Here is a 17,679-nt window from a genome sequence, read left to right as displayed (position 1 = left end):
TTACCACGAAGTCTTTTGAGAAAGTACTGGAATTTGATTCGAAGTACAATTTAATCTCACATAAATTTCGTTAGTTTTGAAAAAATCGTTTGAATTCAGGAGGTGAAAATGTAAAAAACACCCCCCGAGCATTCGAATTTAGAAGACTCTATTGCAGGGGTGTGCAAGAAGTGTTTTAAACTGAGTAAACGTCAAAATAAGTTTGTTCAGGTAGCGTTTTGACCATTGACGTACAAGTTTCACTTGACGTTTGTTCGGGTTCAAACGGTTCTTGCACAGCTCTGCTCTTCTGTAAGTAACTATGGAATTTGTAACACTAGTGTTACAAAGGATGTAGTGTTTATAGGCTGACTGGAAAGGTTTTTCACTGGATTAACCCAGTGATAATCTTCACCGAAAAATTGTCAAGTGAAACACATAACTTCAAAGTGATCCTTTCACGTGACACTATCGCGAGTTACATAATCCCTTATACTGTCACTTTAATGAAGTATTCACCAATTTTTACAGATGATCACTTCAGAGTTTCAAAATTTCCCTGTAATGAAGCAAGCATAATTGTGGAAAATGCATATTTTTCAATGTGATTCACTAAAATTCCCGAAGAATCTCCTAGATATAAAGATAGATATTGATTTAAGGCATCTCTATACGATTCCTTTTTTTTCTGACAGGAATTTCAAAGTTTACGAGGATATTAAAGCTAAAATGTGGACAAAAGTATACCTTAAGAAGTTAATTTCAATTAATTTAAAAGTATGGTGACCAAGAGTGAAAATATTTTTTATTAATCATATCGAGAAATCCATTTGTTGGGCTGTTTTAAATTAATCTCATTTTGGAAGTCTTATAACCTTTACACATGAGAAATTTGGGGTAGTTTGCATAAATTCTTCACAATGATGTCTACAAGTTATTTGTCCATTTATAGAAGACCGCAAAGCCCCTTTAAGTAACCTTTAATTGAGAATGTTTCTTTGGTACTTCTAAATTTGTTAATTCATTATTTTTTTCGGATCAGTGGCAATGAATATTGAATAACTGTAGAAAAATCCTTCGTTGAAACTTGATTTTGGACTAGTCATCATTCTTTAAGTGATGGCTCATTTAATACATTGGAATTATTTTTATTCCTTCACTAAACGAATATGAGACTCTTATGTCAGAAAATTCTAGATCTGGCTAGTGTCAACCTAGGACTTCAGAATCATTTAAAGATAGTGTTTCTTTTCTTTTATCGAACTAGACGAAAATAAAAAGAATTGTCGAAGAAATAAAACACTATAAGTAATCCACTGACCCAGTTCATATCCCGCAGACTAGTTGTTGCTATTTCGCCTACACGGAATACAGACTAATTGATATGAGGTATTAACCGCTGATTTTCAAAGGCACCACCCTGTTCATACCATTTTATGGATTGTAAAGATTAAAATAGTTTTGATCTATAGAATTTTCATTGATCATAATATCCAGAAACTTTATTCAAAACTTGCATTGATCCTTTTATTTACAATCGTAGAGGTTATGTAATTTCAAAATTTCAAATATTTCATAAAATTTCACTAATTTCTAAATTTCGTGAAATTTTGATTCTTAAAGTGGGTCGTATTGTTTTTGGTGCCCCCATCCGGACGTCGCGACTTGTCCGGAAGATGTAAGACACAATCAGTGGAGAATGAGAGCAAAAAGTCATTCTGTCAACCTGTTATCAGAGGCCCCTCTAGCAATGCCCTTGCCCCCTTTCAATTGCCTCCTCTCTTTGACGCGCTCTGGGAAGTTATAATCACTTTTTCCCATTCTTGAGGCCCAAGCGCACACAAAATGGATTTAATGGTTGAGCGATGGCTAGAAGCTTCCACGCATAGCACTTTTGTTTCTCCCATTCTCTTTCTCCGTCTCTTTTCGCATTGCCTTCCGTCTCTCTGACGGGGCCAAAATACTCCTCCAAAAAAGAAAGAGAATGAGTGAAAATCTCCGCCATAAAGCAAGATGTGAATGATTACAAAAGTGCAAAGTGACGCTGGGCTTTTTTTTCTTTTGGGGGGAAAAAGAAATGTAATGTACACGAAAAGAAAAATGTCTATTAGGCAATCACATTTTTGTCTGGAATATTGACCTCTTTTTTATTACCTTCTACTCTCCCTCCTTACCTACAACGCTCTTCCACGGAGCTGCGACTCACAGTGCAAAATGATTATAGATTTTGCTTCTATCTGCACACATTTTCGATTATTTTCTTTCAATGGTGTTATTAATACACTGTGTCATGGTATCCAAAAATAAGTACGATCAAGTACGAAACATATAAATAAACTCCATTTTTCTCTCATTTTGTCCCCTTATTGAGGAACAAACTATTTGCGGCTTTATTTTGTTGAATATAGGGTTAAAACATATTGGCCAACAAATTTTTAGGAGAACTGTAAAAAAGGGACAGATAATCCTAACCGGCTTATGTAGGTGAGATTCTTAACGTGAGCTAACTCGGAGTGCATGCAAATTCGATTTGGAGCTGAAGTTGGGAAACGCCATTCAGTTATCTTGAATCAAATTCGTGAAATTATGCAAATTTTGTATTTAAACCAAAATATCAAGGATTTGATATCTATTTTCCCATAGAACATGATCTCATCGATTACTCAGAAGCCAAGATAATCGAGGTTTTTTGTTTCTTAACTCGTTTTTTCATCCAGAGTGCCCCAAGTAGTCATTTGTTGAACTTCAACTATATCAAAGAATTGTTGTATTTTGTGGGACTTTCCATTTAAAACCATATTTTAAGTGTCTTTGTGGAGTAGAGGCAGTCAAATTGGCATCTGAGTGATTTCAAAGCGTTATTATTGGAAAAATCAATTTTTTCACACTTAAACGGCAAAATCGGAGTGATAGCGTAGTCTTAGTGGAAAATGATGTATGGACGAAATGTAGAGACAAATGTGCTCTACAATTATATTGAGGTAATCTTCAAAATCGGTTCAGCGACAGTCTAGATAATTGAGGTTATGTGATATTGAAATTGGTTTTTCGACTGTGGCGCCCCTGGTGTTGGTCCCACGAAGTTCAAATATTCTAGAAAGTTGTAGCATTTGGTGAGATCTTTCGTTTAAGCCCTCATTCATCAAAATCGGTCACATAGAACCGGAGATATGATTTTTTGAATTTCGTGAACTTTGACCCCTCATATCTCCGGTTCTGTTTTAACCACAGCGAACATTTGCACCATTTTGGAAACGTCCTAGACTGGACTACAACATACTAAAATTTCATTAACTTGCACAATGCCGTTTTTGAGAAAAGTGACTTTGAATTTCGATGAATTTTGACGCTATCACAGCGCCACCTGTGGTGACTTTTTGAACTTCCATCTGAAAGTGCTCATCGATACGAAACCAAAAAGGTAAAATTTAGGTCGCTATGTTAATTAGAACCGGAGATAGAGGCCGGTCAATGTTCGAACTTTGACCCCTTATAGCTCGGGTCAGGGGTTTTAGATCGACTTAAGGTTTTTTTTGTTTGATAGGTACAATCAACGGCTACAACATACTAAAATTTCAGCCCGATGCACAATGGAATTTTTGAGTTATTTAACTTTTAAGATTTAAAAATTTTCTTTTTAATAATAGCGCCCCTAGCGGTGGTTTTATGAACTTGCAATGTTAGAAAGGGAAGTGGCATTTCACGAGAGCTTTCCAAAAAGCTCTCACTTTTTAAATTCTGACAATTAGAACCGAAGTTATGGCCATTTTAAGAAATTTTTTTTGGACCCTTATAGCTAGGGTCAGGGGGGTCGGGGGACCTTAAGTTTGGTATTGATGGAAAGCTCTAAGGCCCAGCTATAACATACTAAAATTTGAGCCCGCTCGATGCCATAGGGGCGGAGCTATTGAGAAAACAAAAAAAGGGGGGTCTTCAAAATGGCGGAAGGAGGGGTGGGGGGTGGGGGGTCAATGCACCAAGTTGCAATTTTCACCCGATATATAACCTTTGCCGAAAACCGCAAGTCGATATCTTTTTTAGTTTAGGAGCTATTAAGCTCCAAAGAGCGGCCGGCCGGCCGGCCAGCCGGCCGGCCGGGAACGTAAAATAGCCACATATATATTCGTGATCAGGAAGTGGCGAAACACATTTTGGCCAAGTTTGAGGTCGATCGGACGACATGAAATTTTGTTAGGATTATAGTAGGTGAGATTGTTAAGAATCTCACCTAATATATATCGTTGTTTGGTTCAGCAATTGTCGTAACTTTCTTATCACCTATATGAGTAATTCTTTTAACAATTTGGAATGAAACAGACTATACAACAATTGCTGATTTAATTGAACAATCACTTTCGACAATTGCTGATCTAAGCGACGAAATGCACAATTCGATATTTGTTGGATTTTCAGGAGTTTTTTTCTATTACTTTTTATCTTACAGTAAAATTCGACTTTCAAAATTCATCTAAAAAATTTTACTATTAGATTTGTATAATATGATAAGCGATAGAAATCTTTTCCACTAAGGAACTTTGGAACTTTGAGATTTCCTAATAGTTTCAGATGGCAAAAGGAAAAAAATAATGAAGAAGTACTCTCGAATGTAAAGTATTGTACTTCTTCGTGGCTTTCTATCTCTTTAATCAACTGAAACAGTAAGAAAATCTCAAAATTCTAATATAGACATGATTCCGAATTACCTCATCTTACCCTATTTGCTTCAAAATCAAAGAAAATATAAAGGAGCTTTATGGTTCCAACACGTTGTTAAAAGATTTGGCATATCGACGCACAATGCTTTTGCATATAGTAGAATATGCCTAAACTTCTTGAAATTAAGGAGGCAATCTTTTAAAATGAAAATGTAATTTTCGTAATTTTATTACGGGATTGACATTTTTGGTCAGTAAATTAACAGATTGATCAGTAAAAAAACGAGTTGTTTAATAAATTCAAATTGGATAGTAAACGGGGTGGCAAAGGTCCTCGGCTTTGTGATATGCTTGAACTCGTGACTTATATGTTATAGCTCAAAAATATTTTCACATAATTTACCGTTTATCGGTTCTCAACCGAATTCAACACTGATTCATAGATCACTGGAAAAAGGCCCCAAAATAGTTTAAGAGTAATAGAATTTACTTCCGAACAAAAGTTACTTATCGGTTTATAACCGGTTCATAACCGATTGAAATTAGTTCAGACTTGTCGAACATTCCAAGACCTTTCTAACGAGTTCAAATTGATAACATTCGGTTAAAAATTCGTTCGAGAGAGCGCTTTTAATCTTTGATCTTGAAAACCGTCATTAGGAATGATTCAACGGGTATTTTCGTATAAGGACGAAATTTCCGTCTGAGTAATTTCTAAAACATATTCAAAATTTAAAAACATCGCACGACGCGTTTTCATGCAATCGGAAAAAACAATGTTTTGAAGTAAAGGTCAGGGAAAAATGAGCATGTTGATGGTTCTAGAGTCGACTTATCGGGGGGCTTTGAAGGTCCTAAACTTCTATCTCTAACCGTTCGGGCTTTGGGCGTGGTAACGGCCGAACACCCAGACGGGCCAACGTGGTGCCAAAAAACCGGAACCTTCAAATCTCCAAAATTCTACCAAAATATTGCCCTTTGCTGCATAAGAAGTCGAAATATATATCGTCGGTTGAATCGACAGTTGTCGTATCTGCATTTCTTTTGTGTAAGCATTTCATGCAAGAGGCGACGTTTGTATTGTCGCTTTCCCAAATCGACGATTCAGAATATAAGTCGAGCAACTCGAGATTCTACAAAATTCGTTTTATTCGCTTTTTGGATACTTTATACTTTCTACCTTCCCTGTGAATATTAAACTTGAAAGATAATTATTTTCAAAGTTATGGACCATTTCCATTGAGAAATTTTTCAACAAATTTGTTAGAAAATTTTTAACTCTATGTGAAATAGGTGTGATTAGAAGGAATCACACCTAAAAAGAGTACTTTTATGAGAAAAAGTTCAATCTGGTTGAACTTTTTTGCATAAAAGCTTAAAAATAAAAATTGGGAACACTTTTCCAGACTGTTCCTATAGGGAACAGCGCCATCCATTGATTTTTCTTCTGGTACTTGCATTCCAATGAGTTGTCAGCTGAGCGAATTTCCATAAAAAAAACTTGTTTCATTTCACAGTGAAGGTGTTTTTAGATGAAATTAAAGTAAATTTGGGTTCTTTGAAAGTGAAAATAGTGCGTGTAGTGAGAAAATGTTCCTGTATTAGGAATACGGTATGCTCAAAACTCTGATTTACGATAAAGGCGGGCAAAGTGTTAAAAGTGCGTCGAAAAACAGAAATGTTGCTGCTTTATGGCCCTACACACTAGTAGAATTTTTTTTTTTAAATGCCTTTTTAAAGAAAATTTCCACTATCCTTGTAGGCAGAAACGTAAGAATATTTTTTAAAACATGCAATTTTTGACGAAAATTGTGTCTAGTGTGTAGTCATCATTAAAGTGGTAATGGTTTGAATTACCATTAAAGATATGTTGAGAAGATATTATAAGAAACTAAATGAAAACAAACAAATGTCAACGAGATGTTCGTATTCAAAACTGGGCTTTTTTGCGAACTTTCAGGTGAATTGGAAATTACAAAAATCTGAAAATTTTCTCAATTGAAATAACCCATTATATAGATTTTAAATCTCAAAAATCCTTTACTCTGCATGTGAAATCTGTGCTTCAAATCGCTCTCCTGTAAAATTTTCCTACTGCGAGTTGTTCATTTCTTATTCTGAGCGGTCGATATAACTTAAAATCAAGGGATTATAGTCCACTGCTCTCTAAATAGTTCGAGCATAATAACAGATTATGAGAAAAAAATCAAAAAAAAATTGTAAAATTTTCGAGGCTAGTCGAGACACATACCAAAGAAGCTAATCTTTAGTATGACCATGCCTTATTCTAGGATGCAAAATACATCGAAATATATCGTCAAATATCTAAATACTAAAAAGTTTTATATTCAAAAATGAAATTATGCTATTTTTTATTTTAAGCCGAGACACATAGCCGTACAAACCATGCATCTTTGCTAACTTGGATGTTTATTTTGTCCTACTGTAGCCGTCAAATCTACAATTAGAAATAGCTTTTTGAAAATTCTCAGCTTTTCTAAGCTGTTTTCACACATTTACAATTGCTGAAGGAACAAAACAAAAAGCTAAGCTTAATTACTAAGTATTAGCCAAGACACATATCTTCTTCACAATGATCTTCATAGTTTTTCTTTGTGAAAGATTGAAATGAAAAACACAAAAGAACAATATTTGGATTAGTAATCAAAAATACTCCTTAAAAAATGGTAGCAACTCCATCTAATGGGTTTGTCACAACTACGATTTAAGCTGAGAGACGGTTTAACGTAATCATAATCTCAATAATGATAACACTACATTTCCATCAGTTTCCTTCTAATATTATTTGTCGGCTTTCGTTGTAAGTCTGTCTAGGAGGTCTAGGGTATTAGATTTCCGTGAGTATTTTAGGGATATTTGGTTTGTGTCTAGCATAACCATTTTTTAGTTTTATGATAAACCTTTTACCTCGAAATATTAAATTGATTATTCCTCGCATAATTTTAATAGTTTGCATTTGATCGATGTATCGAGGAATTATCACGGAATATAATCTTTCAGTTTGAGTTTGAAAAACTAACAGAAAGTCAATTGATTGGCAGAGAAAACTACATCCCCCACTGAGTAATAAGAGATTAGCTGGTCAGCAAGTGAAAGTGATTATATTTCAACATATCACTAGTTGCATAAGACAACACCTTATCTTTATACAACATTTTCCACAATGCATTTTCTTTTTGAAGCGCCTCTGCGTGAGTGTGTATGCCTTTTAGAAGAGTATTAAGCGTAAATGTGTTTAGGTGATTTTTTTTTCTTTGGTATGTGAAGAGTAATATTACGTTAGTATTACAAACTCAAAGTGTTTGTTGAGTGTAGGGTAATTTTCTCATATTTCTGTCCACAGCCAGCAATACTCCATGATAGATCGTATTTCCTATACTCTCAGGCGCCTGGGTCACAATTCACAGCTGATTTTCATATTCAATTACCTCCTGCGTCGATTTATGCTTCTATTTCGCGAATTTCTCACTGTTCTATTTGAGTTTTTGAAGTTATTGTTCAATAGCAATAATAGGAGATTCAAAAGGTTCCCAAATCAACAAAGGAGTTGCACATCAGAAGATTTTCTTCTTGTGTTACAGGATGCACTTGTCATTTAATTACTTGTTAATTAGCCTTATTAAAATTGTGGAATATCTCTTACATTTTGCATTCATATACGAATGAGTGAAAAAGATGAAATTATTTAACTCTTGTACGCAAAAGTACCACAGAATGAGACAGAAAAGTTTGTTAGTGCTTTCATATATGTATCTGCATATTTTACTCCACTTGCAGCATTTTGGTTTATGCTCGAGAGATACATCCAGAGAGAGAGACAGTATATATTATGTTAATAATGAGATGAGTAATTGACTCTGGACCACTCTGAGGATGATATAACACAATCTTGAGTGAAGAGTTTATGTTTACGCATTGTCCATTTGATGAAAGCTTTCTATAATTATGTTTGAATAATATATTCCTTAAGATTGAGATTGGAAAGCTCTCGTACAGTTAATTGCATAGGAAAATTGATATTCTTATGAGTTACTGAAGTAATTGGGTGAAAATAATTTTAAATTAAAATGTATATAAATGAAAGCGGAAGGAGGAAGTGTGGATCAGGTTTGAGATATCACAATCGGTTTTTGGGAGTACACTAAGTCCCAGAATTAAGCACTTCGGGATTATGCACCTGATGGAATTATTCACATAATTATGCAAGTTTGCCTACCATTGGGAATCAATTTATGAAATCATTTTTAAAATACGGCTGAATGTGTACTATGTTACGACGCGGGAAATTTGAAAACACTGTTCTTCTTTTTCAGAATAAAACTTACTTTCTTTTATTAAGGTAAAAATTTTAAATTTTCTAACAATTTATTGAAGAACTCCCTCCAAAAAGTATGTTCGTTGATAAATTTCTTTAAAAAAGCTTAATGTTTCCACTCTGACTACTTTTACTCCGCGCGAAATTCGTTCTACGGGAGATTTATTCAAAAGAAAGCCCCTGCGGATATGCAATTTTCTCGATGCGCAATGCCATTTCGTGCGTTTTTTTCGGTCCCGAAAATGTGCATGATGCCGGGACTGAGTTTATTTTGAGGACCAAAGTCACTGTCCCTAACCGTTTAGCTTCCAGATGTTAAATAGTGCACAAATTGTTTCATGTCCTTTTTCACAAAACGTCCTGGAGTATGGGGTCGGCTAACACACTAACTACTTATTAAGTATTTAATATGTTCTTAACTCAATGACTTATTTTTAAGGAGATGTAAACATCCAATAACTTAAAATATAGAAATGAGACGAATGTCAGCACTTTGTGGCGAATAGCGAAAATAGTATGGCATGACTATCTGAACACTAGCCTTCGTAAAAGTCCTTTATTAAGTACTTAATTAAGGACTTAGGACTAAGTGCTTCGCCGAAAATAGACACAGGCTGATCCTGGAGAACACTCAGCTCGAAAAATTTGGCGGTAAAGGATCAGCCCAAACTATCTTACACTGAGGATTTAGGATTAAGGCTTAGCGTTTTCAGCGTAAATTTCTATTAAATGTGTACATTTTGATTGCTTAAGCTTAAGGTTTTCTTAAGTGCAATAGCAAGGGTTTTTTCGTACAGAAAGGAGCACTCTGACTTTCCCATTACTCCAATCTTAATGCATTTTAACATTTTGCAGCATTGCGTACCACTACTATCCATGTTTTTTCACCCAATTGACATTTCGAAAAGCACCTAAAAACACAAAAAAGTGAAGCTTTATTTCCGCACTGGCGCTAGTTTCACCTAATCCCCGTAATTTCACTATAGACCCAGGGGGCCCCTCGACATTCATTTTTCCGTACGCTTTTGCATAGAGGCACTGAAGACTAATGGCAAGTTTTTTTTCTAAAGAGAATAGACTTATCAGTCTGATATATTCCCAAATTTTGCATTAAAAGCTATCTAAAAATACATATTTCATAATTTTAGCCGCAATAATACAAGAACTACGAGTAAATTTGTTTAAGTCGCGGTGCAATATCTGCAAAGTTTTTACAAAGAAAAGTGAAAAATAGCTTCATTTTTTATTAAGTTTGTTGGGCCCCTGATAGACCTCATGAATTTAGAAGATCAGCCTCATCCTCCAAATTATGGCAATTTCAAGATAAATATGAGGCAATTTTTGAGAAAAATAAAACGTGTTTATAGGAAACTTGCGATACCAGAATTGGATAAAATTACTATTTTTTTTAGTCTTCTAAGACTCTAAAACCTAAAAATATAATCGAACAAGAACTTTATAACAGAATTTGAACACTAATTGATCATACAGAGAAAATAAAATATCGCTAAAGATTTCCAAGCCTATTTCTCATTAATTGAGCAATTTTCTTTGAATTTTTATACGAAAGAAAAAGAAATGTCTTTTGTAGTGCTAAGCTAATTCTGTACATTGTTGGGTCATTATATCGCTTTAGAACATGTCCTTTTTAGTATAACAGTCTTTTTTAGTATTTTAAAGTCTTGAATTTTTATAATACAAAAAAAAATTACAATATCTTGCTGAAAACATTCTGAAAATATATTAAAACAAATAAATTCATCATTTTTAAGCACTTAAAAAACACTGAAAATTTATTTTTTTAAAACTTTTTTATGAACTTTTAGGAAATACTATTTTTCATAATTTCGAACTTTATCGACAAAACAGCTACAAAAAGTTTTCAATAATCATTTTAAGTTAATTTTGATTATAAAATTAATCGTTAGACACTGGAAACTTCTCCGTGTGCTTGCATGAAACTGCTCCTCACGAATTTTCAGAACTCAAATGAAAATTGTCAGAACCGTCTTATATTTCATTCAACGCTAAATGCCTTATAATAATAATAAAACCACTGGTATTTCAATACAATTATGTTACTTCGATAGATAAGTGCAATATTTCAGAAATTGTTGAAAATAAGACATTATACAAAAAGTTTCATTTTGATGCAGTTTTATAAAATGATTTACAGAATTCAAACGTGAAGCGTCACAAAATTAATTATTTTTATGAACATGGGTCTCAGTTGTTTCTTCAAAACATAAAGGTTTTATCCCATTCCTTTCAAAGGGATAAGAAGAATATGCAAAAATCGAAACTGCCCCGTCGTTAAACAGCCCCACCCTCCCCTATTAGACTTTTGCGAAATTTTGCGTACCATCACTATCCATGTGTTTTTCGAAGTTTAAGTTTTTTATATTTCGGAGTAATTACAAAGCTCTTTATAGCATTTAAGTCAATAACTTCACGACTTAACTCTTAGATCTTTATAGAAATTCTGCAGATTTTAAACTAATCAATAGAAATTAGTTTACAAACGTTAAAAAGTATTAAGCTTGAATTATTTTCAACCAATTTTACTGCTCGAACTCCACAGAGAGAGCAGTATACAATGTATAGATAAGACGCTCAGAGCGAAAGTGGACTATTTTAATAGGGAAATATATACAAAGGGGACCACTTTCGCTCTGAGCGTCCCAATTATAATCCCTCGATTTTTTCACCGGCCGTCTGTCCGTGCAGCTGCGCCCAGCTCTAGCGGTCAAACGGTTAGAGATAGAGACTTGTAACCTACGGGTTATTCCTACATAAATCAACCCAAGGATCGTTAATATGCCCCTCATTCCATCCCAGTCCCTTCCCTTCCCCTTCAAAACCATGTTTTTTAGGATTGCTCTAAAACGCGTTTGGATTTTTCATTTTTGGATATGTTTTAGGGATTAATCAGGCGGTCATTTCATCCTTATACGAAAATTCTGTTGAATCATTCTTGATAACGATTTTCAAGGTCAAAGGTTAAAAAGGCTCTAGAAATCATATTTATCAACGGGTATGAACCGGTAATGAACCAGTTCATAACCAATAACTATTTTTTATTTGAAATTCAATTATATTATTTACTTATACAGGGTTCAGATCTTAGCCATCTGGCTTGACTCCTCTAATTCTGCATCAGGCATGATTTTTGGGAAATAGTTGTTTAGGATTGAATATTAAGGGTAAATGATTCATTAGATTTTGAAAAATTAAAATATTTCCTTGTTATTAAGATTTTTGAGGCCTTCGGAAACTGGGCTAAACCTCCATTCTAAAGCCGGCTTTACTTACTTAAGTAAAGTAAAGTACTCCGGATTTCGCTCATACAGTTTCCTGGGCATTCTCTCTAGCATGCGGCAAATGTGGACGAGTCAGTTGAATCTTCTCGCCCGAATGAAGGCCACAATGTCGGCCTCTCCATAAAGCTCGTCCAGTTCATGGTTCATCCTTATTCGGAATTTTCCTGTAGTGTTTTCCTCATGGAAGAAGTAGAAGTAGTAGGGGAGTAGAAGTTACTTTGTACTCTCGTCGATATTTCGATCAAGGAATTATATTACTCCTGAAATGTATTTTGGGCAATATTTTGAGTGATTTCTAAATCGGTTCAAATCGGTTTTAAACCGGTTATGAACCGATAAGCAATTTTCGTCTGAAAATCAATTCCAATATAATTCTTAAAACTATTTTGGGGGATCTTTTATGTGAAAGTATTTTTGAGATATAGCTTCGAAATCACGAGTTCGAGTACTTCACAAAGCCTGGAACATTTTGTTTTTTGATCTCAAGTGATTCTTCGAGAGGAAGATTCATTCGAATTTCTTGATTGAGGATTTGATATATTTGTTTTATTCATTAAATTATGTATTGCAACTATTGTTTCGGGTATTACATAATTGAATGACACATTCAACACATGGAGGTGGGAGAGGATATTATTCAGGACTAGACATGCTATACATAGCCTAATTCTCGGGTTAATTTAGATGAAATTACAAATGAATGGGCCAACAATAACAGCCGAGAGAGAGAGATATTAATTAATGATATTCAATTAGTTGTGCTATCATGTACAACAGTTATAACTTTTAATAATGTGCAATATATATGTATTTTCAGATTATGTCTATTTTGAGACATCGTCTTCAGCTCCGTATCAAATTCGTCGGATTGAGGAGCTAAATAAAACACCCTCAGGCAATGTTGAGGCCAAAGTAATGTGCTTCTATCGACGAAGAGACTTACCAACCCCATTAGTTCAACTTGCTGACAAACACCAGAGTGAGTTTCTGTCTTACCTGTTAAAATGTCTTATGTATATATATACACTAACGGCCAAAACATTAAATACACCCTTCGTAAGCTTAAATACACGTGATTTGGACCGGGAAAACGCTGTAATATCCAGTTCTATTGACTGAAATAGTTTCATATATAAACCTAAGAACAATATTTAAACAAGATTTGAGAAAATACATGAGCTACAAAATTTATAATTTGAGGATCAGTCAAAAATTAGCTTTTTGGAAAAAAATGCAAAAGTAGCCCCACATTCTAAAACTGATCTAATCTTTTAATAATCATTTAATATAAGCTAAATACTATTAGTAAATATTATTAAGAGTCAGAAAAACTGAAAATAATACCGAGGGAATATTTTTGGTACGGATTGTGGTCGGTTTCCGGTATGATGTGTTCTGAAAGGGGTTCCTTCTTTGAATATTGAAATTTTCAGCCCAAATTCTACTTTTTCATATATTTTTTTTATTATTTTTCAAATTTCTTCTTATTATTGTTGCAATTTAATTTCTTTTACTTCATTATTTTATTTAAATAAACAAGAATAAAATCATCAAATTTAGTTTTCCTCGAAGAATCCTCCTATAACTTTGATAAGCGCCTCACATATTCGAGGCATCCTGTTGATCAATTTCTCCAAAATGTTAGAAGGAACTTTGCCCACATATCCTGAAGTGTTTCCACCAAGATTGAAACTGATGTCGGCGCCTAATCTCGAACCTTGTGGTCGAGAAAATCCAAGAGAATTGCAATGAGGCTACAATCGGGTGACTGGCGTGGCTAATGCATTCGGTTTATTGGGCGTGGGTTTTTTTTCAATAGGATAACGATCCCAAGCATTCCTCAAAGCTTTGTAGAGGTAACCTTCTTGAGAAAGAGAAACGCAGGGTCCTAAACTACATGCATTAGCCACCCCAATCACCCAATTGTAACCACATCGAAATTTTCTGGAATTTTCTCGACCAGATGGTTCGAGAGAAGGTGTCAACATCAGTTCCAATCTTGGTGGAAACACTTCAGGATGTGTTGGCAAAGTTCCTTAAGGCATTTTGTAGAAATTGATCAACAGGATGCCTCGAATATGTGAGGCGCTTATCAAAGTTATAGGAGGATTCTTCGAGGAAAACTAAATTTAATGATTTTATTCATGTTCATTTAAATAAAATAATGAAGTAAAAGAAATTAAATTGCAACAATAATAAGAAGAAATTTGAAAAATAATAAAAAAAATATATGAAAAAGTAGAATTTGGGCTGAAAATTTCAATATTCAAAGAAGAAACCCCTTTCAGAACACATCACACCGGAAACCGACCACAATCCGTACCAAAAATATTCCCTCGGTATTATTTTCAGTTTTTCTGACTCTTAATAATATTTACTAATAGTATTTAGCTTATATTAAATGATTATTAAAAGATTAGATCAGTTTTAGAATGTGGGGCTACTTTTGCATTTTTTTCCAAAAAGCTAATTTTTGACTGATCCTCAAATTATAAATTTTGTAGCTCATGTATTTTCTCAAATCTTGTTTAAATATTGTTCTTAGGTTTATATATGAAACTATTTCAGTCAATAGAACTGGATATTACAGTGTTTTCCCGGTCCAAATCACGTGTATTTAAGCTTACGAAGGGTGTATTTAATGTTTTGGCCGTTAGTGTATATATTGTCTGTCCCAATGCTATGTTACATAGGTGTATGTAAATATAAGAGATAGATGATATTATCAAGGATGTGCTAACATGAAAAGGATACATTTTCTTATCGTATCCAGTGCCAATTTTTTTTTCTATTGAAGTAATTCAATTTTTTTTTGGCGGAATTACTCAAATGTGGAGAGGCAAATTGCTTTCGTGTATTTATGATAATGGATTTATTTAATAGACAAAAAAAACTAATCTGGAGTAAAATAAATAACTTTGAGGAAAGAAGGGAATGTGGTCAATAAAAATGCGAGATTTTTGTATTATAGTTCAGGGAGTTTCTGGGTGGAAGAGTAAAAAGCAAGCGACATGAACGAGAGTTTAGATGAATTGGAGATTGTGTTTGGGGTTGAGGTGGAAAAATCGATATTTTGGGTGGTTTTTTTTTTGGGTATTCAACTTTCCTCGGTTGTTTTATAAAACTACGATACTATGCCACTATAACGTGGTTTTCTATTAGTTCATTGGAATTTTCATGCGAAAATGCAATGTTATGTTGTGGAGGAGGAAGAGTTATAGAGACTCATCAAAATTTCATCCATATACATAATACAAAATCTCTTTGTGCGTCATTGCACCAAAGAGATCAAGCTGAAATAGAGGATGCAAATGCGCCATGTCCAGGCCAATATCCAGAAGGACTATATTGAGGAAAGTGTTAGAGAGAGATTCGCGAAATGTTCACACTTAAATATTCGAAATTTGATGATCTTTCACTGAAATTCAATTGTATTAAAATACGAATTTGTTGAGTGGGGTACAAGGGGTAAATTTGTATCGAATCTAAATTGGAAATTTAAGGTTTTTTTTTAACTGTTTTAGGTGGGCAAAAGCAAAAAGACGAAGGAATATTCTTTAGTTTAGGTCCTGTCCTTGATACATTCCCCTAGGATAAGGACCCTAATACATCCTACATCTTCCAAAATTGTTCAATTTTCAATCTTCATAAACGTAAAAAGTAATGATTCAGGTTCATTTAGGGGAATGTTGGCATGGTTCGCACAGAGTGAACCTTCAAACAACGCAAATTTTCTCTTTGTTTACAAAGAGCTAGTTCGTCGTGTCTTAGCCATAGATTGATAATAATTATTAAGCTCATGAATCGGGATGAAAAATGGTAAGTCAGCTCTTTCCAAACAAAAAGAAAATTCACATCGTTTGAAGGTTCACTCTATGCGAACCATGCCTACATTCCCCTAAGTATTTTAACGAAATTTTCGTTTAAAAAACTTCTAGAAAATTATTAAAAACAGTCTCAATAGCTAAACGAGCAAAGTCCTGAAAAGGAATTCTGTAAAAGTATGACAATTTTTTTTTATTAAATGGTAACATCAGGAAAATAATTCGAAAATGCGATTCATGTAAATTATTGAAAGCTTTGGCAATTGCAATTCGATGCTCACTGGCCTTTAATATTATCCTTTTTCCGGATTTATCGGGAAAATTTCTCATATGACATTATCATATTGTTATAGAATTCTCCTACTGGCTTTATGTATCGTTATAGTCCTGGGTTCAATTCTCAAATTTCCACATTAAAGAGTGAATTAAAAGAGGTAGGGGAAAGTACTCTCCCTTCGAACGTTCATGCCTTCGAATAATGTGAATTTTCTTTTAGTTTTCCTAAGAAACTTACACATTTCTATTAAATATTAGTTGGCTTATCATCAATTGTTGATAATTCAGTGATAATTTAGTGTAAATCTCTTACGAAAACCAAAAGAAATTCACATTATTCGAAGGCATGAACGTTCGAAGGGAGAGCACTTTCCCCTACAGTAGATTCTCACTCAATCGGCTGTTTTTCAATCAATTTTGTTGACGATTTTCACGTTTGATTTTAAAGCAAATTTGTTCAAATTCTCTGTAGTTCCCCTCGTTTTATCGCGATAATTTGGATGACATTTTGCCCCATATGCCCGATTGGGAGAGAGTCTCCATCGGAATCGGAATCCAGAAGGCCTGAAATACTTCTGGTTCATTCAGGAATATAGTCCATTGCTGATTGAACCATCGAAGCTTAATGGGTCAGCAATTGTGAACTATGCCAAGTCCTAGAATGATAATAATCAGGGGCCTCTCAACATTTCATTTTTCCATACGTTTTTGCATAGAGGCCCTGAAGACTATTGGCAAGTTTTTTCCTAAAGAGAATTGACTTATCAGTCTGATATATTTCGAAATTGTGCATTAAAAGCTATCTTAAAATACATATTTCATAATTTTAGCCGCAATAATACAAGAACTACTAGGAAATTTCTTTAAGTCGCGGTGCAATATCTGCAAAATTTTTACAAGGAAAAGTGAAAAATATCTTCACTTTTTATTAGGCTTGATGGGCCCCTGATAATAATAATAATAATGCTGGCACAACATTCCATGAAGGAACAAGGCCTTCCCGCAAGGGGATTTCTAGACGTGCATTATTATTTTTTCTTGTACGGGATGAGGTTGTCAGTCCCATGCCCGTGGAATCAAGTGCAGTGAAGCTCACTGGATGCAATCCAAACACTTTAACGCCAGAAAAAGCCAGAAATGTTATTTAAAATTTTCGGATTTTTCTCAGTGTGTAAATTTCGTGGCGAGTATTTTAATAATTTTGCGGGAAATTTTGTCCAGACTTGTCTATTGTATATTTCAAAATTAATGTTTGTGCTTTTCTTTCTATTATGGAACCTTGTCCCAAA

At 34.1% G+C, this 17,679-nt stretch overlaps 1 protein-coding gene across 1 annotated transcript in view; it reads left to right on the top strand.

Annotated features, from left to right (window-relative positions):
• LOC129798630 (metastasis-associated protein MTA3) overlaps positions 1–17,679 on the top strand; it is a 66,830-nt gene that overhangs the window by 2,857 nt on the left and 46,294 nt on the right. Inside the window, exon 2 of the mRNA XM_055841873.1 lies at positions 13,108–13,269. Within this exon, the coding sequence (XP_055697848.1) occupies positions 13,108–13,269 (162 nt within the window). The remainder of the gene's footprint in view (positions 1–13,107; positions 13,270–17,679) is intronic.

Source organism: Phlebotomus papatasi, chromosome 1 (assembly GCF_024763615.1).
Source record: "Phlebotomus papatasi isolate M1 chromosome 1, Ppap_2.1, whole genome shotgun sequence".
NCBI classification, from domain to species: Eukaryota; Metazoa; Arthropoda; class Insecta; order Diptera; family Psychodidae; genus Phlebotomus; species Phlebotomus papatasi.
Note: the sequence above shows the minus strand (reverse complement) of the source record. Positions and strands in the feature narration are given on the sequence as shown.